The sequence below is a fragment of the Pimephales promelas genome, chromosome 2 (assembly GCF_988280905.1).
Source record: "Pimephales promelas chromosome 2, fPimPro1.hap1.1, whole genome shotgun sequence".
In the NCBI taxonomy this organism is placed as follows: Eukaryota; Metazoa; Chordata; class Actinopteri; order Cypriniformes; family Leuciscidae; genus Pimephales; species Pimephales promelas.
The window spans coordinates 48,535,205-48,563,029 of NC_142770.1; the positions used below are offsets into that span (position 1 = coordinate 48,535,205).

Sequence of the window (27,825 nt, forward strand, 5' to 3'; positions counted from 1 at the left end):
AAGAAAAGAATTAAATAATACTTTTAAAAATTAAACTAAACCGCCAGTAGGGGGCGGCAAGTGACCGTCTTAATAAGAGAGTCATTCGTTCAAACGATTCGTTCAAAACGCTGAATATACTATAATGTACGAAATTCGATAATGATACGATAATATTCATCAAAACGGCTCTCTTGGTCGTGTTATGTGAATAGCCTAAATCATACATTATATTAGAAATGTTCAATATTTATTATCTTATTTATCTGCTGTCGCATCTCTTGACACATCATCTCGTTTTCCCGCTCTCTTTTTCTGTTTTTAGCCCAACAGCTTTTGTGCTTTATCACAACAACTCACTACTCGTACTCGTGTGTGTGTGTGTGTGTGTTTGTGTGTGTGTGAGAGAGAGAGTGAAAGAGACCAACTAAGGGAAAAAAGCATTGCAGTAAATCGCGCTGATTAAATCTAACGATAATTTAACATATCATGTCAAACCATGCAAATTATCCTTTGTTCTCAAATTGTTAATGTTGAACGTCAGCATTGTGTGACTACATGTAATGTCCTTCTGATATTATCCTTGTGTTGGCATGGGCCGCTGCAGTCTCTTTCCCCAAACTCTCAGTCAGAGTCTTCTGCATGTTACAGTGGTGAGTCTCCAGGTGTCTCTGGTGATTGTCTTTTGAACCTTTCTGGATCCGCCATCAAATTAATTAGTTTAATTATATCCAATGCTGTGAGAAAAGGCTATAAATCTGCACCTCCTGCATCTATACACTATCTACATATTAACCCTTCAGGCGCCAGAGGTTTTTTCCTAAAACGTTCGATTTTGACATCTTAATTTCAAAAGGCTTTATCTTAAAAGTGAAAAAAGATTCTGTAAATTAGAGAAATATTAAGGATGACCAAAAGTTTATGTAGGGATTACATTTTCCCTCTAATTTGCATATTATGACATCAAATGGGGCAGCAATCTTGGATTAGAGCATTTTCATGAAAAGTCACATGTTTAAATGGTAAAATGCAGCACTTCTTTCCCCCCAAAATGTCCATCACCTTCTGTATGCTATATTGCACAATACTGAATGCTCAGGTATATAGTAAGTAGTAAACAAACTGATGTGTAAATCATTACTAATAAATGGTTGAACAAACCGTATGCATGCAGTGGTTGGCCTTTTGCTGTAGAGATTTTCCATTTACTACATACAGTAGGCACTCTGATTCCATGTATAAGGCACAGCACATATATATATTATTCATATGACACACAAACACAAGTAGACAAGACCTGTTTAGTTCAAAAGATCACTTGCGACGGCAAGGCACAGATCATGAGTGAGATGATACGAGCGCGGTATGCAGTATGCACACTATTGCGACTCCTCACCCTGCCTTCACGTTGCCCCCTATCTGAGGGCTGTTTCACAAAAGCAGAATTTAGAAATCCAGGATAAGAGATAAAGCTGGGCTTGACCTAGTGTGATCAGTGCATCCTAGCTTTATCAGTTTCACAAAGGTCAAACCAGGCTCAGGAGGAGCGGTTATGTCAAGCCAGGTGTAAGTAATTCAGATAAGTGGGAGTCAACAGCTTTCTTCAACAGACCACACAGTCCATCACAGATTCATTGATGCTACAATGGATAAGTTACGTGCGCCATACTTCCAGTGTTGGGTGTAACTAATTACTAAGTAATTAGTTACTGTGATTTCATTACTTTTCCTTGAAAATGTAAACTACTCTTCATTTATCTGTAATTTAATTACAGTTACTTCTGATGTAATTGAGGTAAAAACTGTGTATAGATCAATCCGATCTCACAGCGATCCATATGCATTTTATGAGGAATCTAAATATTATGACCACACTCGTACAAATTCGTATGAATTATTGTAAAATATGTATGAAAAAACTGGTAAGTGTCTGTTAAAATTTTGGGACCCAACAGTCTGCACAGGTAGCAGATTCCATCCCCAGAAAAGCAGTAGGGTAGAGTGGGGGAAAACGCCCCCCAAGGGGCATAGTTTCTCTTTATGATTTTTAGAATTATAAAAAATCATAATTACTACAGTAACATATTTCTGTTAATCAAAGTCTTTATTTTACACTTTAATGCAGTATAACTAGGCAGTAAAATCAAAATATTTGAACAAAACATGAAAAAATTGAGCATTAGCTAGCTTGGTGAATGCAATGATGGAAGGTGGTTAGGTGACCCAATGATAAAACACAGTGACTTTTAATGCATTTATGTAATATATTTCACTATTAATATACTAATTTATGTTTAATATTTATTTAGGGTTTTCTGTTTTTCTTGATGATAGTGATGAACAAATACTACATCAATTATAGGCCTCGTGTAGAAATCAAAATATTTAAATGTTAGAAATTTGGCTGTTTTGTACATTCCTGAAATAAATATTAATAGGTATATATATTATGTTGTTGCATTACTTGCCTTTTACTTTTAGAGATTAAAAATTATGTTCATTTTGCTGTTGATCTATGAAGGAAACAGGTTGATAAGAAAGGGGGCATTTTACCCCACCTTGGGGGGTGTTTTACCCCACCCCATATTTTCAGTCAAAAAAATAATATTTATGAAGGTTGAGCAATTTTAATATTTGGTAAAAACTCCTGCCAAAGACACTCAAAACTGGGATGGCAATTCTAGTCACATTTATGTTTTGTTTTACAGTAATGTCACATTTTCCTTAAGGGGGGCGTTTTCCCCCACTCTACCCTAACGCTCTTGCAGGTAATTGTCGGGAAAAGCCAATGGGACCTGTCCCGAAACACTCTTTCACGTCTGAAAGGCCTTCTCAATATAAGTGCTTTATCAGATGTCATCCAAAAATGTGCATGCCATTGTAAAGGACGAAACATGTGTTTAGAGCTACTTATATTGCCTGACTTGATTGACAAAACTTTTGCTTCTTTATCAGCCATTTCTCTAATTCCCTCATCAAACACAATAGCCTATTAAAGACCTATCTGTCAAACTTAGAACAACAGCAGTCTTCAAAAACACAACTGAACAGTAACAATGCCCATATGGATTAGTATTATAGTTAATAATGGTAGGCTACCATCATAATGTTACAATAATAATAGTAGGCTATACTTGACTGAATGCCAATATGTATCTGAGGTCTTTTAATGCAGGCTGATAAAATTGCGCTGAACACAGATGACAAAACGGAATAACTGACAAAATACATTGGTTTCTGATCGGCGTGACCACTGACTGAACAGATAAGGCACCAGGATTGACTAAGTCTGGCTGTTAGCCTGGTCTGGAGCAGGCTAGCTGCACAGAATAAATCGCCATGGTAACTTATGCGCTACTGCTTTCGTGAAACCGAGTCCCGGCTTAATTCAGCCAGGATATCTGGAAAATCCCGGCTTAAATCCGCTATCTTGGTTTTGTGAAATAGCCCTCTGTACTATGAACACTTCGACCTCGTCTAACATACCCAGTGATAATAGACAGACTCCACCACAATACTGTCGCCACGATTGCTGAGACACTCTGATGAAATTTTGATGAAATAACTCGAACATTTTGTATAGAAACATGACGTTTGAGTCGGGGATGAAGTATGACATGTCTGCCATCCAGTGGAGGGGAGGTCGAACGAAATTTGACACCCAATTTGACAAAATCGGCTGTTTTATTCAGTGTCAGTTTATTCAGAGTAAACTCGACCGTGGCGCCTAGAGGGTTAATCCTAATTCACTCAGAGTCTTTATGGTAGAGATGATCTTACCCCAGTGTCTCCAGTTTACAGTGAGGATTCGCCAGTAGATCAGAAAGCTGCTTCACTCCTGAGTCTCCTAGTTTATTCTCAGACAGAAGCAGTTCTCTCAGGTGTGAGGGGTTTGATCTCAGAGCTGAAGCCAGAGCAACACAACCTTCATCTGTGACTCCACAATCCATCAACCTGTAGAGAACAATGACACACATTAAGCCTATATTTATTTATTTATTTATTTATTTATAAACATTTATTAGAGGATCAGCCCCATGAGATGAAACATCTCGTTTTCATGGGGGTCCTCAGTAATATTTCCAAACAATAAAGAAAAGTAAAACAACAGAGTAGATACAGTATACATACAAGAAAAACCTCAATGCACACACACACACACACACACACACACACACACACAAGCTCTCACTATCCCCCTCTACCCAGATATAATAAAGTAAATCACAGTGGTTCCCAAACTGTGGTATGAATACCACTAAACAATAAAACCTTGATGGTTAACCTTGACCTTAAAACCAGCATGATGATGTTCTAAAAGTCAAGCATTTTGAGAGTGGTGTTAAGTGTGACACACAATAATCCCAAATAAAACTGACAAAGTTGACATCACTAGATATGTATATTTCTACATATAAACACATTCATACACCCATAGATAACATGACACAAATTAAAGGAACACTCCGACATTTTGGGACTTTAGCCTATTCACCTTACCCCCCAGAGTTAGATAAGTCCATACATACCTTTTTCATCTCCGTGCGTGCTATAAGTCTGTTTGACGCACCCACCGCTAGCCTAGCTTAGCACAAAGACTGGATGTGAATGGTTGCAGCTTTTATACTAATCCAAATGAGTGACAAAATAACGCAAACGTTTTCTTATTTACATGTTGTGGTTTGTATAGTCACAGAGTGTGCAAATATCAAGGCCATATGAGACACAGACATCTTTTAACCGTATAAATACTATATTTTCTTAAGGCGAAGCACTGCTACTTGGGCAGAGTGATAACCATCACCTGAGACGCACCGTGCCGAGGAGCAGAGAGTTCGCTCAGTGTTGGAATAAAGAGTCAGCAATTACTAACGTTAGATAGAAAAGCATAGTTTATCATGGGTGTTTGCTTTATTGTATGAGCTGTGACAATAAACAGGGACCAGGTAATACAGTACCATGTTTCATTGATTTCCAACCAAAAACGCACCCAGATTTATAAATATCACAGAACATGAATAAATAATTATTATTACAGGAATCAATATATTTTAAATGCAATTTATTAGCTGAACCAAATGTATTCAACAGCATATAATATACAGTATAATTGCATTACTATAGGATAGAATAAGGGGAAAGTAATAGCACAAATTGTTTTTGCACAATGAACTCACAGCCTATCGTACCCTTTTGCACGCTCAAGTTCGTTATTTCCATGGTTATTTCAAATTTAGGCTACTAGGCGCGCCGCGCGCAGGGTGCAAGTTCAACGCGGTGAACGCGCTCGTTTTTTCCCAAGCGCGTCCGCGTTTATATTATAATCAATTATATATTATAATCATATAATAGTGTCACTAACGTTACATTAGCTCTGGCTGATGGCACTGTTACAGTAGGTCATCTAAAAACATAACGGAACACTTACCTCAGCCGCAGGTGATCCACTTGTCCTGTCTGTGCTATCGATGGGATGGCCGTATCCTTCAGCACATTATGGTCCGTGTGGCAAATTCCATTTTTTCAAAATAGTCGTCCATTGAAATGTACCGAGCAAACATAATGTCCCTTGATAATCTTAGGTGTGTTTGGATAAATATCCAGAGTAAGTTAGCCATTTCTTCATCCAGTCAGCTTTTTTAGTTGGAATTCTGTGAAACATGGTTACCTCCCCTGTTTACTGTCGCAGCTATTTACAATAGAGCGAAAACCCATGACTGTAAACTACGCTTTTACTATTTATAAATTGCTGACTCTGTTACCCAAACACTGAGCGAACTCTCCGCTCCTCACCACGGCGTGTCTCAGGTGATACGGTTATCACTCCGTCAAAGTAGCAGTGCTTCGCCTTCAGAGAATAGTTCCCAGGTTTTATACGGTTAAAAGATGTCTGTGTCTCATTTGACTTTGTTATTTGTACATTATGTGACTATACAAATCACAACATGTAAATAGGAAAACGCTTGCGTTATTTTGCCACTCATTTGGATTAGTATGAAAGCTGCAACCATTCACATCCAGTCTTTGTGCTAAGCTATGGCTAGCGGTGGGTGCGTCAAACAGACTTATAGCACGCACGGAGATGAAAAAGGTATGTATGGACTTATCTAACTCTGGGGGATAAGGTGAATAGGCTAAAGTCCCAAAAAGTCGGAGTGTTCCTTTAATGCTAAATCTGAAATACTAGAAACATAGACAAGTATTGTGAAGATGTGTTAACAAAGCAGTTCGGAACAGAGGAAAAGACGTAAGCGAGCGGATAGATGCAGGAAGGCTGTTCCAGTCACGAGGGGCTTCAACACAGAAAGCATAATTCCCAGTTTTTCTCTTTACTCTAGGGACAGTAAAGAAGATCTGTTCGTTGTGACGAAGATTATATTGTGAACTAAAAGGCACTAAATATTGGGATAAATAATTTGGTTATTTAAAGTAAATGCATTTAAATATAAGTTGAAACCAATGATATTGTCTTCTGGCTGAGGGTGCAAGCCAGGCCAGCTGGTCATACATCACACAGTGATGTGTCCTATAGGGGCAGCGAAGGACGAATCAGCACAGGCTGTTGTATACCACATCGAGAGAGTGTAGACAAGTGGCAGTAGTGTTGGCATATATAATATCTGCATAGTCCAGTATAGGTAGCAGCAACTGGGAGACTATTCTTCTCCTAACCTGAAAATTAAAGCAGTCTATCGATTGATATAATGTTCTAAGACGAAAGCTAATTTTATTGTTAAGCGAGTGTATATGAGCTTTGAATGAAAGATCATTTTCTAGCCGAGATACCACAGAGATATTTCAATTTTTCAGTTGACTCTAAAGGAGAAGAATCCAGAAAATGCAGATTAAGATTATTTCTTTCATTCTTCTGGAAAAGCATACAGTTAGACTTTGACTTATTCAACAGGAGTTTATTAAATGACAGCCAGTGCTGGACAGAATCAAAGTCACACTGTAATGAATAATTTATATCCGAAATATTCAATTTGGAGCAATATATAATTGTATCATCTGCATAAAGATGAATGTCACATCCTGAACAGCAGAGCGGCAAGTCATTAATAAAAATGGAGAATAACAAAGGCCCAAGTGAAGAACCCTGGGGTATGTCTTTATCTACACCTGTAAAATTCGACTGACTACCCCTGAAGGACACACACTGGCGACGGTGATGTAGATATGAATTGAACCACAGAAGAGATGAACGGGAAAGGCCAATTGAGTATAATTTATCCAGGAGCAGATAATGATCAACTAAATCAAACGCTTTTGTACAGGGATGCAAACACATGTAAGGCCAAAAAAGAGAGAGGTAATCGAAACCCTCGCCCACGGAGAATATCCAGATACTTACATTGCCACCACCCCCTGCCATCCCCGGCCCACCCCGTAGGCACATAGTAAATATGTTTCAGCCTTTAAACCATTTTTCACCAAAAAAAAAGGGTTTTATAAAAACAAACCTCACATATTTCAGACTTTAAATAATTTTTCACAGAAACAAAAGGCGTTATAAAAAGATAAACCTCTAAGTGTGTAACGATTCACTCGTTTTCTCGATGCATCGATTATAAATCCTGACGATGCATATGCATCGATCCTGAAACATGCATTTTGAATCGTGAATCGTTTATTTACGTGAATAATCGATTTAAAAGGCTAAGAATCGAATTAATCGCGATTTTATAGCGATTCAGTGGTTTAAAATATATAAACACAACCTTAGTGTTCCTGGTACATGCTGCCTCACGCATAAGTCATAAGACATCCCCATTTGATTGGTTTCACGTGCTCACTCACACACCCCTGATTTCTCACGCTGAAGCCCGGTCGGTCAAATGCCTGAAAGATGAGTTTATCTTTCTACCTGTTGAGCTACTCGTGTCGTGATCAGCTTGTATTACCGCAAATTAGTTTAATCTCCCAGAATCTAGAGCGAGCGTGCATACGAGACAGAGGTTGTGCTCCAAACCGCGTATCGCGCGTGCACACACGGCTGCACGCACTCGACAGATAGGGAATGCGAGCGCGAGACCACCTTGCGTGTACGGAGAGTCTTTCCCATAGACTGGTCTTTCCATGTAATAAATGAATGAAAGCATTTTATTTCATAGTGCCCACGCAATGGCATGGCAGCTTTATCATGGCTTGATCGGTTTGCCTCAAAACTATTGCTTTTTCGACAGAGAGCTCAGCTGAGAGTTTAAACATGGACTGCTCAAAAATCTGTAGTTACATGAGAGCTATGGGACCGAGCGCGAGCAAAATACAAGTGAAAAGATGTTAACGAGTGCACTGAGAGGACGCAAAATTAAACTAATGAAAACGTCTCCATTAAAGGTGCCAAATGGGATTTAAAATCAAATCATACAACATGTTCCATACCAGATGGGGGCAGTATACCTCCAGAAAAACCTCCACGGCCACGCGCTCTCTCATGTCTTCAAACAATATGGGCGAGTGCTGTGTTGCTCTGTCTCCCTCGTGCATATTAATCAAATCAATTGACGCGATAGTAAAAGGTTGGAAGACCGCAGTTTCATGTGGAGCATTTGGAGATTTTCAGAGATTAGAGACTTAATGAACAACATCTCAATACTAAATTATAAGGGCCGTCTCATAGACAAGTCGGTGCATTTCGACGATATGGGAAAATTAAAGCCCAGGCTATTATTTCTAGTTTTATGATATTCGATTTGTTCATATTACATTTTTATCATTAGTTTGAATTAATTTGACAGACAGCAATTCCCTGATGTGGACCAAGCTAGCGTCTTTCAGAGCTGCCAACTCTCACAACACTTTTCACACACTTTCACGCCACACATTTTTGTCATGCACAGAAAAGGACACGGAGACCGATGTCAGCTCTCAGATTCTGTTCATTTTATTACGCAATTCAAACAATAAATACAGTATTGGCGCTTTACACGACAGATCCCTAGCGCACGTGAACCGATCATCTCTAATGGTAAAAGAACACGAACACTGTTGAAAGATACAGTATGCTACAACTTACCAAAATGTATTCCTCATGCATAATATCGACCAATCATTTTTTTTAACTCTTCCCTGAACTGAAATGTAGTAGTGGGCTGTATTTTCCACACGACTGACGTCAGGTTCAAGTACACACAAGCTGGCGCGAGCGCGACTTACTCGTGTACTGCAGTTTGGCTGGTGGCAGTGTTGCCAGATTGAAAATATCAAAGTATCGTACGAGAAGCTCAAAATTATCGTATTTGGAAGATAACGATCGTACACACGTCAAACGGGGGGGGGGGGGGGGGGGGGGGGGGTTCTCAAACGGGGGGATCTATAATATATTATAATCTTTATTATAATATCTATAATATTAAATATTATAGATAGAATATTATATATCTATAATATTCTATAATACTTATATGATGTTCTGTAATAGCTCTGTAAAATATAGTTACAAATAACGTATAATATTTTGTTTTTAAAATATTACAAGATTCGTTTTTCCTAAGGGATGTCTCATTCACATTAGCGTTATCAGCTTAAGGTTATCAGCTCAATACAGAGTGAGAGTGCAGTCTGTGAGAATTCAGACAACTAAACCCCTCGGCAACTTCGAAGTTACTACTGATCACCGTTTTACAAAAGGATTAATAGTTTGGAGTGAAGCTTACGTACAGTTGTTAAGTGACAAGGTTTTTATGGACTTATAGTAACTTATATCAACTTAGTTGATTGAGTTAGGCTTGTTACCGGTAGCTACCGCGATGTCTTACCTGGAGATTCAACCATAACAATAGTCTGGAAACTACACCTCCGGCCATTTGGTGGGTCATTGACCCAGTTTTTAATTAAATAAGGGCAATCATAACCTATTACAGTTCATTTTGCAATGTACTGTTGCCGGTCGGCAGCCGTCAATGACTCGCAATATGACATTTTTGACATCAAAATACATGCGATGGTGGTCGCGCTGCTTTCCCCCACGCCAACCACGCCCCCAACTATGACGCGTTGCCGAGAGTTGACTGGATTGCTGACGGGGGCGGGGGAGACGCACACACGCAAGGTCTCTCCCATAGTCTCGCGCTCTCTCCCCTTCATTTTCTCCTCACGAGCATGACGTAGATCAACAGCTAGATCAATGAGTATAGAAGCACTATGATTATGACCTCCGATCACAAAAATCTGAAATTATCGTACATTATGGGATTTTTTTCATTATTGATCGTACATCGTACAGAGGTCAAAATTATCGTACAAATACGATAATTATCGTACATCTGGCAACACTGGCTGGTGGTAACGTTGCCCGCCCGCATACCGCCTCCCATGGTCGAAACTGGTATTACGACACCTGCCGGGCCGGGGCTAGTAATTTAGCATGCTAATTCAGGTTAATATCTCGGCAGCACTATTACTTGTCAGTTTTTTAATGACATCATCAACCTTATTTCTTCTCAATCTTTTGATGCGTGTTGCTCATTTTTGGGATATTTTAACCTCAATTTTTACAGATGGCACCTATAAAGTGCATGTAGTCATTTAATGCAATACTTTAAAAGACTTTTTAAAAAAAAAAAAATATTGGGGGGGCGCTAGAGAGCACCACATGGAGTGGACGTAAATTTAGGGAGCTCCCTCAATAAGCCTCCGTTAACTAGTAATTTTTTACTATTTTCATCGCGAAAGTTTGCTCAACAATATCCAATAATAAGATGAAGAAGACTAAACCAAAGAAAGGGGATTCACCATCCAGCGCAGTCGAAAAACCGGCCGAGAATCCTATCGAGCACGAGACTGATCGTGATCACGACACGGCCACGGACTCGACTGCTATCCTGTCAGCCATTCAAACCATGAATAACGGTATGAACGACAGGTTTAATTCGCTAGAAGCAACTCTATCTCAATTGCAAACAGCGCTGTCTGAAACCACCTCGCGAATCGCAGATCTTGAGAGCGTTAAAGCCGAGCACGAAAGCCGTATTTCTGACCTGGAGGCCTCCTGCCAAGAAATACTATCGGCAAACAAGGTCCTGCGTGCTAAACTGGATGATCTCGAGGGCTGTTCCCGACGACAGAATATTAAGATTGTCGGCCTACCCGAGAACGTGGAGGCTGGTCGCCCCACTGAGTTTGTGGAAAAATTTATTCCGAGCCTCTTGGGAGCTGAGAACTTTCCTGCTGGGATTAAAGTTGACCGCGCACATCGCACCGGGCCTTTACCGCCGAAAGGAGGACGCCCCCGTATTCTGATCGCGAGGATACATCATTACCCGGTCAAGGAGATGATCTTGCGGCTTGCGCGGCAACACTCGCCTCTGAAATATGACGGCGTTCACATATCCGTTTTCCCGGATTTCACGCCTGAGGTCCTCTCGCAGCGAAGGGCGTTTGACGGAGTGAAAAGGAAATTGAAGGATGCTGGAATTCGATTCGGAATGCTGTTCCCCGCACGTCTTCTTGTCACCCATGGCACTAACAAGAAAATCTTTGGCTCAGTTTCGGATGCTGAATTATTCGTTAACAACATCACTGCTGAAGACCCTACTTGATTTGCCGCGTAGGACTGTTTTTCAATGCTGTTTCCATGGCTGAATGACTTAAATCAACTTTTCTGCTGTTTATCGGCGGCCTTTCTACGAGTTTGTGAGTATCTTCAAGCAAAAAAAATAAATAATAATAATTCAAGAGAGACATTGTACAGACTGCTTGCGATTATGTCATTTGTCAGATTGTTCACGTTATTAGTGCCTTATCTGCAAGTACATGTTTATACTTTGTTTCATATAATTTATATAGTCTAGAAAAAAAAAAAGTTCTGTCTTGATAGGGGTGTGTGCTACACACTAGTTCAGGCTTATAAGAGCAATTCTTTTGCTGTTGGCTTAGTTTCGCGGAGGTTGAGTGGGAGTCCCCTGGTTTTTCTTTTTTAGGTTATTTTGATAGATAGTTTTTTCTCTTACTCCTTATGCTGCCCGGCAGCTCCGCTGTTCATATGGGTTTTTTTTCCTGGCTTCATTTGGGGAAGCTAATGGAGGGGTGGGGGTGGGTGGTTTTGTCTTTTTTGTTTGTTTGTTGTCTCGTGTTTAGTTTATGTACATCTCCTTCAATGGTTATTCAATGGTTGTTATTTTTGCATTTTGCAGTTGCCATTACTATGAGTCATTCTACGAAACGGGTGCCATTTGTGTCCACAACGTTTGATGAGATGCATAAGGCACATACATGTCCCAAAATGTGTTTAAAAATTTGAAGGTTATTCATTCAAGTGTTCTTGTTAACATGGTATATGATACAACATTTTTGTTTAAAGAATAACATACTATTTTAACAATTTTTCATTAGTTCATAGCCGACTTCACATGTCCGTGTTGACCAACATGACATTTGCATCTAAAATATCACCAAATAAGTTATATATTTTTTTAAACATGTATTATTTTTAGGATTAAATGCGTGTTCCTTTTTCACATTAGATATATTTTATTCAAAATAAACCTTATTTTTTTGTAAATATTTTGCAATTTTTGTGCGTCCCCTAGTTTGACTTACCACCCCGTCACACTAACTTGTTTTGTCTATAAATAATGTACTGTTGCTTTAAATGACATCACAAAATGGAAGTGATATCATTGGAGCCTTGTTGCCGCCAAGAACAAAAGCAGGCAAGTACTGACATTCCTCTACATTCTTTATTTGTTGATTTTTCATGCTAGGCAGGTTCCGTCAAGCATAAGCCAACCACCCCGTCACGCAAAATAGAGAGGGAAAACCGATTTTTATTTTTTATTTTACATTATTAATGCGAAAATATATATTTTTCAGATATAATGCATGTATGCTAGGCGAGGAATTTGACCACATGGGAGATCTGCGGCCATTTTGGGCTGAAATTTACCACCCCGTCACATACCACCCCGTCACATGTTTTATTGTGACGTGGTGGTAAGTGATGTGACAGGGTGGTTTTGCTTCCTATTTGAATGTGAAGATGTGAGAAATCAAGGATTCTTGTATAGGCTAATATTTTTGTTGTTGTTAACTTAACCCTGTTTTGTTCATTCAATGACTCACTATATCACTCACACACATATTACTCAATATCTCTTTCTCTCGCCATGTCACTCACTTACTCAATCACTGTCACTCAATCACTGTCAATCACTCAATTACTTACTCACTATCTCTTTCACTCACTCACTCACTCACTCTCACTCACTCACTATCTCTCTCACTCATTCAATCAGTCACTCACTCACGATCTCTTTCACTCACTCACTGTCACTCACTCACAATCTCTTTCACTCACCATGTCACCCACTTACTCACTTACTATCTCTTTCACTCACCATGTCACTCACTCACTCAATCACTGTCATTCACTCACTTACTTACTATCTCTGTCACTCACTCACTCACTACTCACTCACTGTTACTCACTCACTGTTACTCACTCACTTATAATCTCGTTCACTCACACACTCACTTACTCACTCACTATTTCTTTCTTTCACTCACTATCTCTTTCACACTATCTCATTCACTCACTCAATCACTGTCACTCAATCACTATCTCAAGAAAACATGCTGACAAATACAGAAAAAAGGTATAAGCGCTTAAATAAGAATGACTCCCCCCTGTTTTGTTTTTCTCTTTTTTTTTCTTTTTTCCTTCTGATTATTTTTTGTGGTATAATTTGGGATGGATAGAGTAAAAAGTGTTAAGTAGATGGTTTTTCTTATGCCTGTAATGCACATATTGTCACTTAAAAACCTGCTCAATTAAAATATACACAAATAAAAAAGAATAGAAAATAACAGGAATAACAGTACATTTTTCAATGGTTACTTTTCTGAAATTAGACAACCTCGATGACATATGTGACCCCTTCGAATGAGACACAATTGAATTCAGAATCGCATATTTAAAAGACTACTCCAACTATTTTTGCCATAGAAAGATATAGGAAAATAATAAGAGCATACAAGGATGCAGTTCCGAATTCAGCGTCTTGACTGAGGGAATGGCTGAGCTCAATCAGTTTCCGGGTCATAGTATAGAGGATGGAGGATCAAGGAGATGAGGAGGGATATTGAAAAGGACCCACAGTGTGCATTCCTTGATTTCAGGGTTATTGAAAGGAGGATATTATTTAATTGACTAAATCATCAATGATTATCATTAAATGTTGACTTAGAACAGTGGTTTTCAACTTGGGCTCTCATGATAAACTGAATCAGGGGCCTGTGCCATGATGGTAGTTGAACAAACTCAGGGTTGCAGGATTAGTTTTGAGTTGACAAAACCAAACCAATCCCCCAGTTGTATAAAGTTTAATACAAGCAAATCATATAGAGAGACAGTTTGTCCATACCACCCTGTCACAGTGAACCACTCCGTCACATCACTTATACCACCCCGTCACGGGGTTATTTTGTTAAAAAATGTACGTAAAAGAAATACAATTTTAGATAAATTAATGTTGAATGATGTTTGTGTTGTGTGAACTAATCAAATAAATTTAAATTTATTTGTATTTTTTAAGTCTATTTATTTTTTTCAGTAAAAACAATGAGGCCATTGAAATGTCAAATTCATTTTTCAAGATAAAAAACTAAGAATAAAAAAAAAGAATTAAATTTCAGACTTTCTATTGGTAGTTTACTTAAAAAGGACATTTTACTATTAGGAAAACATTAGATTTAAAAACTAAATTTCTTGTTCTACTACTCTACTGGCACACATTTTGTCCGTGACGGGGTGGTAAAAGAAAGACTCCCTTGCTTGAATAAAAAGGATAATATTATTAAGGATTTTGTGCCCGAGGTGGGAAAATATGTTTTTTGAAAGATTAACATATCCTTTAAGTTGTAAGTAAAATAAAAAAAATGTTTGTTCAATGTGAAAATTTGGAAAATTGCAATGTGGAAATGGCACCCGTTTCGTAGAATGACTCCTATAGATATTATATTATATGACGTGTAGAAGGGGGTCTTCTCCTAAAGGTGGCAATGTTACTCTTGCTAGTTGGAATGTCCGGGGATTAAATAACCAGGTTAAGAGAGCTAAAGTTTTTTCTTATTTGAAGTCCATCCCCGCTGACATAATATTCTTACAAGAGACACATATTTAGGCATCTTGAACAAAGACGACTGAGATGCAATTGGATCTCCCAGGTATTTCAATCTACCTTCTCATCCAGGGCCAGAGGAGTAGCTATCCTGTTTCGTAAGTCAGTTCCTTTTAAGCACATATCCACTATCAGCGACCCTAACGGCCGCTATTTAATTGTATCTGGTCTACTTTCCTCAATCCATGTCACTCTGCTTAATGTGTACGGACCTAATTTTGATGACCCTGCTTTTTTTCGCAGAGTCTTCAATCTTTTACCAAACACTCTGAACTCGCACCTGATAATAGGTGGTGATTTTAACTTGGTGTTGGACCCTACTCTAGATAGATTTCCTTCTCGCGTTGGAATACCTATGGCCAACTCTACCTCTGTTCTTAACAATCTGATTACTTCTTTTGACCTTGTTGATATCTGGAGACTAAAACACCCAACGGACATGCAGTATAGTTTTTTTTCGCAAGTTCATAAATCATACTCCAGGATAGATTTCTTTTTAGTAGACTCAAAAATTATTCCATGTGTAAAATTGGTGGAGCATCACAATAGAATCATCTCTGACCACTCAACAGTGACAATCTCTCTAGACCTTGCAGAAATTAAGCCCAGCTATCACTGGCGTTTTAACCCTACTCTGCTCTCGGATGTAACATTTTGTGAACAATTAACACAGTTGCTAGCGGAGTTTCTCAAATTTAATGACACGGGTGAGGTTTCTGACTCGACACTATGGGAAAGCCTCAAGGCTGTCTTGAGAGGACATATTATTTCATACGAGTCCAGTCTAAAAAAGCAAAGGGTAAAACGCCTTTCAGAAATTGATAATCGTCTTACTCGGCTGGAAGACACTTACAGAGATTCAGCAGACTTAGAAGTACTTAACGAAATTACAGCACTTAAATTGGAATATAACTCGATTCTTTCGAACCAAGTTAATAATATGTTGCTGAAAGTTAAGCAAAAACAATTTGAACTTGGGGACAAACCAGACAAATTACTTTCTCGTCAGCTGAGGGGGCTACAAGCCTCTAGAGCAATTCATAAAATCAAGAACAAAAATGGTGTCGTTCTAACAACTCCCAGTGAAATCAATGATACGTTTAAAGAATTCTATGAAAAATTATACAAATCTAGGGGTTGTTCTGACCCCTCAGCTTTGTCTGATTTCCTTCACTCATTACACCTTCCAAAGTTGGGTTGCTCTGAGCAGGCAGTTTTGAATGCTGATATAACAGTGGAGGAAATACTAGCTGCGATTAAATCTTTCCCCAGCGGCAAGGCACCTGGACCAGATGGTTTCGGGATCGAATTTTATAAAAAATTTGCGCAGGTGCTCTCTCCGTTGCTGTTGAGGATGCTTAATCATTCTTTTAACATACATAAGCTTCCCCAGTCCTTGTATGATGCAAATATATCCCTAATTCTTAAAAAAGATAAAGAAGAAACTGACCCAGCATCTTATCGACCCATATCTCTTTTGAACTCTGACCTTAAAATTTTCACTAAAATCCTGGCTAATAGATTAAACATCTGTATTGGGAAAATTATCCACCCCGACCAAACTGGTTTTATTCCTGGTCGTTTTTCCTTTTTCAATGTCAGGCGTTTAATGAATATCTTATACACCAGGGGCCCGTTTCAGAAAGGAGGTTAAGTGAAAACTCTGAGTATGTTAACCCTGAAATGAGGGAAACTCTGGGTTTTCCGTTTCAGAAAGGGGGGTATATCAAACCCGAGAAAGCAGAGTAAGTCAAGCCCGTTTCTGAAAGAGAGGTAACTTATACTCAGAGTCAGTTACCATGGTAACTTACTCTGTGAACCTAACCTGGTCGGGAGCAGGTTTTCTTCAGTAAACCCAGAGTTTCTTGCGGTCTCCTCCCCTTTTTTAAAGAGGAAGTGCTGTTTAAACACTAACAATAAAATGTATTTACACATTCTTTAAGGAATATATATTGTTTGTCCATGGTTTAATTGACTAAATCTGTTTTGCAGCACTTTGCCAAAAAGTAAAAGGATTAAAACGTTTGCTAAACTTTTATTTGATTACCATCATTTTTTATAATATATTTCTATTAAATCATTAAAAAAATTGGAATAAAAAACATTTAATAGAACTCAATTGTTTTTCAAACATAATTTAATAAGTTATTAATGATAAAAATAAGACGTTAATCTTATTCATAATCAATTATTGAAGTTAGTTGATTACATATGTTTTATTGAACAAATGTTTAATTTATTTAACTCATTTTCATTTTAACTGATGATAATAATAATAACCGTAATTTAATAATGCTGTTTATATATTTAATAATTGTTTAATACCATAAACCGTGATATTTTCTGAGACGGTTCTTATACTGTGAAACTCTCATACCCCACATGGGGGAGTCCCGCACCCCACCCCCACTGTTAAACAAGTTACTCAGCAACTTTTACTGTTTTAAATTAACTACTTTTTATTTTTTAGATTTTTAGACTGGTATTTTTACTTAAGTAAAAATGTATCAAAGTAATAGTTGCCTACTTTAGGTTGAATAACATTCTTCCAGTTTCACCTCTGATATTATAACAGTAAGTTAGTGTAAAATAGTTATGAATTATTAACCACAAATGACATCTTAAACAGTGTAGTTAGATTAATGTAATACTTACTATCTCTAGAAAGTATTGGTCTACATATTACTAAATCCTATATCAACCTCAACTACTTGATTAACACAAAGAGAAGAGACAAGAAACAGCACTTTTAATTCTTTCAAATTAACAATATTGCATGAATTATTCTTGAATTGATCAAAGTGTGTAGAGGGAGAAGGTTACATAAAACATATAACTTTTAAAAATGTATGTTAAATGCACTATTGTTTTATACTGAATTGTTCTAAAGTTTATGCAGTAGCTTTTTTAATGTAATTGCATCATATTTTATTTTAAATTACAGAAGAATTAAGAGTAACCCCCTTAATTAAATTACAATATTTAGATCACTTGTTAATTAATTACACCTAACACCTCTTTTTGTCTGGCGCTGTTGCCATGGTGACTCATAATATCTGCGCTCCATTGATAATGGCTTTTTATAGTTGTGGTGCACGCGCTTAACTCAGAGTGAGTCAACTCAGAGTTGATTGAACTAACTCATTTCAGCTGTTCTGTAACCGAAAACTCAGAGTTTCCCATCTCAGGGTAAGTCAACTCAGAGTTCAAGCTTTAACTCAGAGTTGGTTGAGCCTCCTTATTGAAACGGGCCCCAGATTCGATTCTAAAGCTAGCGTTGCAATTCTCGCCCTAGATGCAGAAAAGGCGTTTGACCAAATTGAATGGGATTATATTTTAGCTGTGATTAGAGAATTTGATATGGGTGATACATTTGCCTCTTGGGTGAAGCTTTTATACCTCATCCCTTCGGCTTCAGTTCTCACCAATTTTAACAAGTCATCGCAATTCCAATTACACAGAGGTACTCGTCAGGGCTGCCCTCTCTCGCCTTTGCTTTTCGCAATAGCGATTGAACCCCTCGCTCGTGCAATTAAAAATAATCCTTTAATTTCGCCCCTGAATTTAGGCCAAATTAACCATCATATCTCCCTCTACGCAGATGACATTATTCTGTATCTAAGCAACCCTGAACAGTCTACTCCACCCTTATTAAACCTGTTGGAAACATTTGGTAAACTCTCCGGTTATTCAGTAAATTGGCAAAAAAGTGAATTCTTAGGTGTGACTAGCAACATTGATCCAATTTTTATACGTAGTCTACCTTTTAAAATAGCTATAAACAGTTTTAAATATCTCGGAGTTAATATACCTAGAAACCCAAAAGATATTTATAAGCTTAATTATTTGACAATGCTTGAAAACCTAAAGGACAATATTAAATTCTGGCGGACCTTACCACTATCAATGATAGGGCGTGTGAATGCTATTAAGATGGTGACGTTACCCAGATTCTTGTATCTTTTTCAGAATTTGCCGACTTATCTACCCCAAAAGTTCTTCAAAACTTTAGATTCTATTGTGGTGCCTTTTGTCTGGGGCTTCAAAGCACATAGAATAGCTAAAATACACGTGTGTAAGCCTAAATCGCTGGGGGGTCTGGGTTTGCCAAACTTTCAACATTATTACTGGGCTGCCAATTGTAGAGCCTTAACTTATTGGCAGGACTCGCACCCCGATAGTCCCTCAACTGAGATCCCTTCATGGCTTATGATTGAGCAAGGTGCCTCAAATTCGTCACTCTGCTCATTACTTTTTGCTGTCCCGACGACATTTAAAGCCACAGTAGGATCCCATTTTATGATTAATACTCTTAGGGTATGGCTTCAGATTAGTAAGGCATTTAAATTGCCAAATACCTCTCTTCTTGCTCCTGTCTGTCGTAACCATGCCTTTAAACCTTCACTATTAGACCCAGTGTTCACAGGTTGGGCTAGAAAAGGAATCCTTACCTTGAGAGATTTATATATTGATAATAATTTTGCCACATTCCCTCAACTAACAGAGAAATATGACCTTCCTGCTTCACATTTCTTTAGATACCTACAAATTAGAAATTATGTTCGTTCTGCTGTGCCAAATTTTGAAACATTATCAGCCGACAGTGAACTATATAAATTGCTTACTTCCGCTCCCAACACCCCAAAGTTAGTTACAAAATTTGTTGATTTCTTCACTAGTCAGTTAGATTTTTCCACTATTCACCAGAAAAGTCTTTTGGGAAGAGGAACTAGATGTTCAGCTCACAGAAGAGGACTGGGAAAAATGTCTTAAAAATATATACACCTGCTCTATTAATGCCAGGCACCAACTTATTCAGTATAAGGTGTTGCACAGATTACATTACTCAATAGTTAAACTTAACTCTTTCTATCCTACTATCTCCCCTCTCTGCAATAAGTGTGAGTTTGCGGAGGGCTCTCTTGGTCATCTTTTCTGGGGATGCCCAAAACTGGGTGAATTTTGGTCAGAAGTTTTTCAGTTTCTTTCTGAAGTTTATGCTTGTGAGCTTCCCTTGGATCCTGCGACTGCCATTCTTGGCTGGTCGGCCTCTTTGTTGCGCCTTAATAATGTTATCCGACTGCCCATACAGTATGGTTTGATGATTGCTAAAAAATCTATACTCTGCATGTGGAAGAAAAATTCGAAGCCTCTATTTAAGTTTTGGTTGTCGGAACTTTCCTCCACTTTGCACGTGGAAAGACTCAGATATACTATTTCCGGAAATATCGAGAAATTTGAAGCCTCTTGGAGGCCTCTTTTCAATCACTTGTTAAAAATCAGCAATGTCAAAGCTTAATGTTTCTGTGTTCATTTTTTATTTTATTTTTTTTTTTAGGATTTCATTGTTATTTCTGTCGACCTCTGTCTTTAACGTTAAGATACTTATGTATATCTCATGTGGTCAAGTTGAACAATTTCACCTGGTTTATAATGTCTCACTAGGCAAACATCTGTTTTGACCTTCCTTGCCTGTGCCCATTGATGTGATCTTCTGCCCATTTGAATCTAACTGAAGGAGGTTTTTTTTTTTTTTTTTTTTTTTTGTTCTGTCCTGTGATTGTATTGTCTATTTGTCTGAAAAATTGAAAATGTACAATAAATATAATAAAAAAATAAAATAAAATAAAATAAAATATTGGCTACTTAGGTAGGTTTCTAAAAATGCTAATTTGTAGGCCATTGAATTTTTTTTTTTATAAATGTGCCAGTTTTATATATGTGCCACTGTTCTTCCGACTATTACTGTACTTCATTTTATTTTTATTCTAAATTGTTTTAATTATTTACTGTATTTTATTTTTATTATTATGATTTTTTTTATTCTAAACTGTTTTAATTATTCTGATTTCTTTTGATTATTTAAATTTCTTCCATGTAAAGCACTTTGAATTGCCACTGTGTGTGAAATGTGCTATATAAATAAACTTGCCTTGCCTTATAATAATATATTCATTAAAATTAAAAACAAACATGAACTAACATTAACAATGGACAAAATCCCCACTATCTGTGTAGGCTAATTCAAACCCAGACAAAGACCCATTGGGTGAAGCATTGAAATAATACTATAATGCATATAAAAAATCAAGAATCGAATCGCATCGAATTTGGATGTGAATCGCATCGAATTGAATCGTTCTAAATTTGCACAAATCGTTCTTGAATCGAATCGAAAACCTATGAATCGTGAATCGAATTGTTTCGCTGTCTACCCAAAGATTCATAGCCCTATAAACCTCCTATATTTCAGCATTTAAATCATTTTTTTATAAAAATAGTGAGTGAGTCTAAAAGCTTATCTTTTATTATTAGTAAAATCCGGTCCAATTGTTCCCAACCATCCATGCACTGCGCTCTCCACAACGACAAAGAAGTTTTAAAAGATATTCACTACCGAAAAACGCTTTCTGTAGCTCTGCTACATGATTTATTTGTAAATACATGGTTTTATAATCACTATGGTCCTGAATTTGAGGCAGGGTGGTTTGGGGGGTTCGGGGTTTCCCCGAGAAAATTTTGGATTCCTCTAAACTACAGGTATGCATTTTAAGATATTGTGAAGGCAAAAAAAAAAAATCGATGACAACAGCTTCAGCTTTAAAACCATGTCAGTGAGCTGATTATTTTTCTCTCCTCATCAGCATCACACTCTTTTTCTCTTTGTTTTTATCTTGAGCTGTCTCTTCCCCTCCTTGGCTTTTTTTAATTTACTAAAGGCTACAATTTATATTTTATTCTCAATATGTACACATTCATTATTAATCCTGTGCCTAACATGATGAAAACGGCTTTGTTCATGTTTCTTGTCCCCTCACAATGACAGTAGCCTAAACTATTACACTAGGCTACATGTTACATAGGCCTATTTTCAGTTCAAAATGGTGAAATTAGACAAAACTATATTAGTTTGCCTAATTATTATTTTTTTATCATTTGTTTAAAGGGTTAGTTCACCCAAAAATGAAAATTCTGTCAGTATTTACTCACCCTCATGTTGTTCCAACCCCGTAAGACCTTCGTTCATCTTCGGAACACAAATTAAGATATTTAAGATATTAAGGTCGCTCCTGCATACAGTCCATAGGCTTCTTGAGGGACTGGCTCTTGCTGTCTCCAAAAAGTCATTAAAGACATCGTTAAAATAGTCCAAGTGACTACAGGGGCTCAATCTTAAGTTTATCAAACGACGAGAACACTTTTGTGCGCAAAAAAACAACAAAAATAACGACTTTATTTCAACTATTGGTTTATTTCTCCCTCTGCGCGAGTCAGGTTACTAGTTTAATAGCGTAAGCTTCTGTTATTGTACGTCACACGCATCACACACACATGACCAGCGTCGGCCAATAGTGAGCCTACGTGTGACGTAGCTTTACGCAATCACACTACGTTAACTGACTTACAGGCTCATGGAGAAGGAAGCGAATAGTTGAAATAAAGTCGTTATTTTTGTTGTTTTTTTGCGCACAAAAGTGTTCTCGTCGTTTGATAAACTTAAGATTGAGCCCCTGTCAGCGCCGGCCCGAGCCTTTTGGGGGCCCTAAGCAGAATTTGATTTGGGGGCCCCTCCCACGACGCGGAGTCACCTGTGTTTGACGATTATTGACATAAATGTCACGCAAAAATGATACATTATAAATGAATACACTGAGGTTATGTATTAATAAAAAAATAGATGCCTACTTAAATAAAAAAGTTTGAAAACAGTCTTAAAACTGTCTCAAAACATATACAATAAATTATTTGCTAAAATTATGACAAAACTGAGAAATTAGAAACGTAAGAGCAATGATACTTTGGCCTATCCTCCTGGGACCCAGGAATAGACTTTTGTCCACTGTAGTGGACATTATATTTTAGTGTATTTCTCTGACACCATGCATGTCACATTTTTTTTTCTGGATGTCCTGTAAAGAGCACATTCAGGGCAATACAGAGATACCAAATGTTTGGAGGTTTCACCATGAAAACAACTTCTCCTTGGTCTTTAAAAATGTCTAACATTAATTTAGTGATCAAATGTAGCACTCTTTTTGAAATATGGTAATATATTGTAATTATAATTTAAATCTAACTACTTTTCAAAATGTATTTCATCAACCAACATCTCATGAAAATGTTATGGGGTTTCAAATGAAAAAAATGACTTTCCGTTACAGGGCATTGATTTCATTCATGTCCACTGTAGAGAACATCAGGACATAAATCATGTTTATCAGGCATTCTGGGAGACATAACAAGTGAATATGTAAATAAATTATACGTCAATATTCTTATGACATATTAGATATTATTATTAAAATGTTGCTTATTATTACGCCAATGCTTACACTTCTTTCCTCATTAAATGTTGCTCCAAGAACACATTAATGTGCAAATTAGATACAGTGTATAGATACTTTGCATTGAATGGGAATATTAATTTATGCCAATTTTACCCATATATTGCATAAAGTAAATTGGTGTATCAATTAATTCCATTATATCTTTCATAACATAGTTGATAATCATCTTTATACAAATTTTAGTTCAAAAAAATCCTGAAACCCCAAAATGTATTGGTGATTGGAAAAAAAATCCCATTGTATTTGCCTACACATTGTATGTCATTTAATTTTAACAACTGAGTCCTGGTGTCCACTACAGAGGACAAAGTATTACATATGAATAAAATATAATTTTTCAAAAAGGTTTTTTTTTTTTTACCATTTGTTTATTATGCTTTAAACAATGTGATGACATGAAAAAAAACTAAATTAAAAAAAAAACTTTCTGGGTCTCAGCTATTGTTGAAAACTAAAAATATTACTAGCCTATTTCTCAACTGTCTCAATACAGAGTAACTATCCTCAAAATCTTTATTATTGTTATTATTATTATTGTAACAGACTTTGTTATATAGTACATGACATAATCAACACAGTCTGTTACTATAATACCGGTTATGATGTTCTGGCGCTCGTTGTATGTGTGTATGCAATGTATTTTTCCCCTCGGGGCTTGCCGTAGATGGGTCGTGCGCACTTGCTAGGCTACTGGAGTGTCGCGGGTGTTTGGAGATCTGATATGTGGTATAATAAAGTGGAGAAGAGTTCAAACTGCTACGTTTATTATTTATTCAAACTGCTACCCTTACACCTTGAAGGATAAGTTCTCCTGCGGGCTATTTTCTCCAACTTAAACCGATACCGTGACTAGGCGCAGTTGCGCACGAATTGTCTATGCACGCGCGAGGTGTCTAGAAGATTATGCGTATGACTTAAACGCTGGCAGACAGAGCAGCAGTTGTAACTTGTAGTAGGCAGGTATATTGACCATTAAATCAAAATTTTGTTGTCTTGAACTATTCATTCAGTCATATTCATTCATTCATTGATTTATGTCACTTGTTTAAGTCATCTAAAAAAATAAAAATAAAAAATAACCTCGATTAGGGGGCCCCCTGGTGGCCAGGGGGCCCCAAGCAGCCGCTTAGTTCGCTTATGCCTCGGGCCGGCCCTGGCCCCTGTAGTCACTTGGACTATTTTAACGATGTCTTTAATGACTTTTCGGGGACAGCAAGAGCCAGTACCTCAAGAAGCCTATGGACTGTATGCAGGAGCGATCTTAATATCTTAAATATCTTAATTTGTGTTCCGAAGATGAACGAAGGTCTTACGGGGTTGGGACAACATGAGGGTGAGTAAATACTGACAGAATTTTCATTTTTGGGTGAACTAACCCTTTAACATTTATGACCTAAAAAACTGTCAAATATATAAAGTTAAGTTTAGCTACTTACATCTTATCTCGCACTTGACCGTACACTGAAGCATCGAGTTGTGGAGTTACACACACTTTCCTCTGTTTCTGACGTCGTAATCTCTGCTCGGCGCCGCTGAATCTGAATATAACAAGAAGTTTGACGATTGATTTTTCATTAGGCTATTTTTAGTGCCCCCTCAGCACTTGGTGCCCTACGCACAGCGCGTGATGCACGTGGTGGGAGCTGCGGCGCTGCTTGTAACATGAAATCCGGTGCGCTTGCAGCATTCTGAAAAGTTTTCATCTCTGTTACGTTCCACGTGTATTTGTGTTTTTTTCCTCTCTGTGTGTCCATTGTTTTCAGGTGGCGGATTGCTCGTTGGCTGTGTGTCTTTATTGGGATCACGTGACATCAGACGCCTCACCAATCTGCTGCTGCGACTTTGAGCTTAAAAAGCTCATTCATGAGACTGAAGAGAGATTATTGTGAGATCCCGGTGGTCTCTGCAAGATCTCATCGAACTTTTTGCCAGATCTCAGCTTGCTTATTTCTACAGAGCTAATTTGTAGAATGTACCATTTAGAATGTGGTGAGGTGATTGTTAGGTCCACTGTCTGTGAATTTTTTATGGGTTTAGTTGCGTTAAATGCTTTAATAGGCGTGATATGAGTTTTGATATGTGTACGAGTTAGATGTTAATCATTAGTGCAAAGTTCTGTTAACTTTTACTGACCGTGGGGGACATATTTAACATCAACGGGAGGTAGAGGTAATTTTTTGTTAATTAGGCGTGGAGTGTTTTGTCATGATTGTATGTTTGTTTTTAGGTAGTATAGTTTAGTTAAGGCGGCGCATCCGCCGAAGATTCCGGTTTTATTTCTACATTTTTCTTTGTTAGTCAGTTTAGAGGGACGACTAAAAGTTAGATATTATTTTTATGTTTTGATTATTTCAATGATTTGACAACACTCATTTTCTTTTTTCTTATTTTTTTATTTATTATTCTTGTTTTCATTTGTGTGGTTTACTTCATTATTCATTCTTGAGAAATAAACGTCTAGAACGTTAAGTGACGTTTTCTTGGTGTTCTTTTCTGCCTTCGCACATCACAACAGTGCTTCACATTTATGTTACGTAATCATCCCTTTTACCAGCTTTAAACACGTAACAATCTCGCTGCGCCTGGAAACAATCACTTCAATTGTGAAATAACGAACTTAAGAGCGCAAAATACACACTCGTCGGGAGCAGCTGGGGTGTCTTGGTCAAGGACACCTCGAGACATGGTCAGGTGGAACCGAGGACTGAACCACCAACCCAGTGGCGCAGGATTTTTTAACTGGGGGGGACCAAGCTGTCAGCAAATGATTTAAACTCAATTCGTTATTTTACATAATTTGGGCTTTAACTAGTGCTCAAGTCGTTACTTTGCGTTATTTGGGCAAATGATTTGGACTAAAAAGCCAATGGGGGATTCTTACTTGAAATTATGGATTACAACAATAAACAAAGGTAAAAAAAGAAAGAAAAAAAGGCCTTACTGATCACCACTAGATATGCATGATCAGACTGTTATTTGACTAGTATTCCAATCACCCATGACCCATGTCTTCAGCAAAGTATTATTTAAACATTTGCTTATCTCGCAATGTCTATCATTATGAACAAAAAAGCATGTGCAAAATCAGTGCAAAAATAAAAATAATAATAAACTAAAATAACAACAACATATTTTTACTGTGGCTGCCCTCTTGCAGACCCTCACTTGACTGACTACTAGGGCCTGCCTTACGGTCATCAGATATTGCCTGCTGGCCAGGAGGACAACATTTTGAAGTATATAATTTCAGTTAAACCTCCGTACCTCTATAGAATTTCACAACAATGTGAAATACAACATATTCCAGAGAATTAATGGCTAAAACTACTATTTCAAAAATATCTAATAATAACTAATCATTTTAAATGTAAGTGTTAATTACAAGTTTGTTGCAATTTATAGATTAGAAATATCTTTCAAATGATATATGACATATTAAGAAATGTTTTTCATAGCCCATAATTTTAGAATCTATATCCTCCATTGCTCCATACAGTAAATAAATAAATAAAATAAATAAAAATATGATTTCCTGCTATAAGAGGATGTCAAAAGTTTATGTAGGCCTTCATTTGTTGTTTGCATAAACCTTGTACTACATAAATTTACTAATTATAATTACTTTTATAGTGGTTTACACAACAGTGAGCATACCTCAGTCAATTTATACAGTACAATGGGTTCAATTATTAGATAAAACATTATTTTCAGACGACGATGAATTGTTTGATTTATCCAACCATTCTTTTTGTGTTCATTCATTATTTGCCTCTGTCCACTCATCTTAATGCATAGTTATGGTCTCCACATTTTGCAGTGTTTACTAAGTGCAAAAGCCTTATTTTCAGACTAGCTATTCCCCTTAACAAATCTAATCTGCCACATCTGGGAAAGTCAACAGGCATAGGATGTTGTTTTTTGTTTTTTTTTAAACGAGGTGATGCCTTTATGTGGCATTTATACAGTCGATTTTGTTTTTCAGTTCAGAAAATCACCGATCAGCTCAGTCATAGATTGTATATGATCACTATGGTTACCGGTCCGCTACTACAGGCACGATGGAGGCAGCTAGCTCGCCATAGGACCCCGGGGACGTCACTCAAGAAGAATCGTCGCGCACACACTGAGAGAGAGTGTAAACGTCAGTGGCATGATGGCATCGTGTGTTTATTGACAACAGAACAGCGTGTAGTGAGAACATGGGTACAAAGTAATGGTGACCAGTGTAGATTATTATTGTGCGTGTCCCGGCCCGCCGCTGCTTCAGATCGGGTCGGGGCACGCACAACAATAACTTTGGCTAGAGAAAACACTGGTTATCCTCTGGTTTACCGATTTTTGTCGACTTTCATAGGGATAGTGAGGGCGGGGAACAG

The 27,825-nt window shown here is 37.5% G+C and overlaps 1 protein-coding gene across 1 annotated transcript in view; it reads right to left on the reverse strand.

Moving 5' to 3' along the window:
• Positions 1 to 1,371: 1,371 nt before the first annotated feature.
• LOC148997685 (ribonuclease inhibitor-like) overlaps positions 1,372 to 27,825 on the reverse strand; it is a 47,662-nt gene continuing 21,208 nt past the window's right edge. Inside the window, exons 2-3 of the mRNA XM_089120354.1 lie at positions 3,760 to 3,933; positions 1,372 to 1,405 (exon numbers count right to left, since the gene is read on the reverse strand). Of these exons, the coding sequence (XP_088976480.1) occupies positions 1,372 to 1,405; positions 3,760 to 3,933 (208 nt within the window). The remainder of the gene's footprint in view (positions 1,406 to 3,759; positions 3,934 to 27,825) is intronic.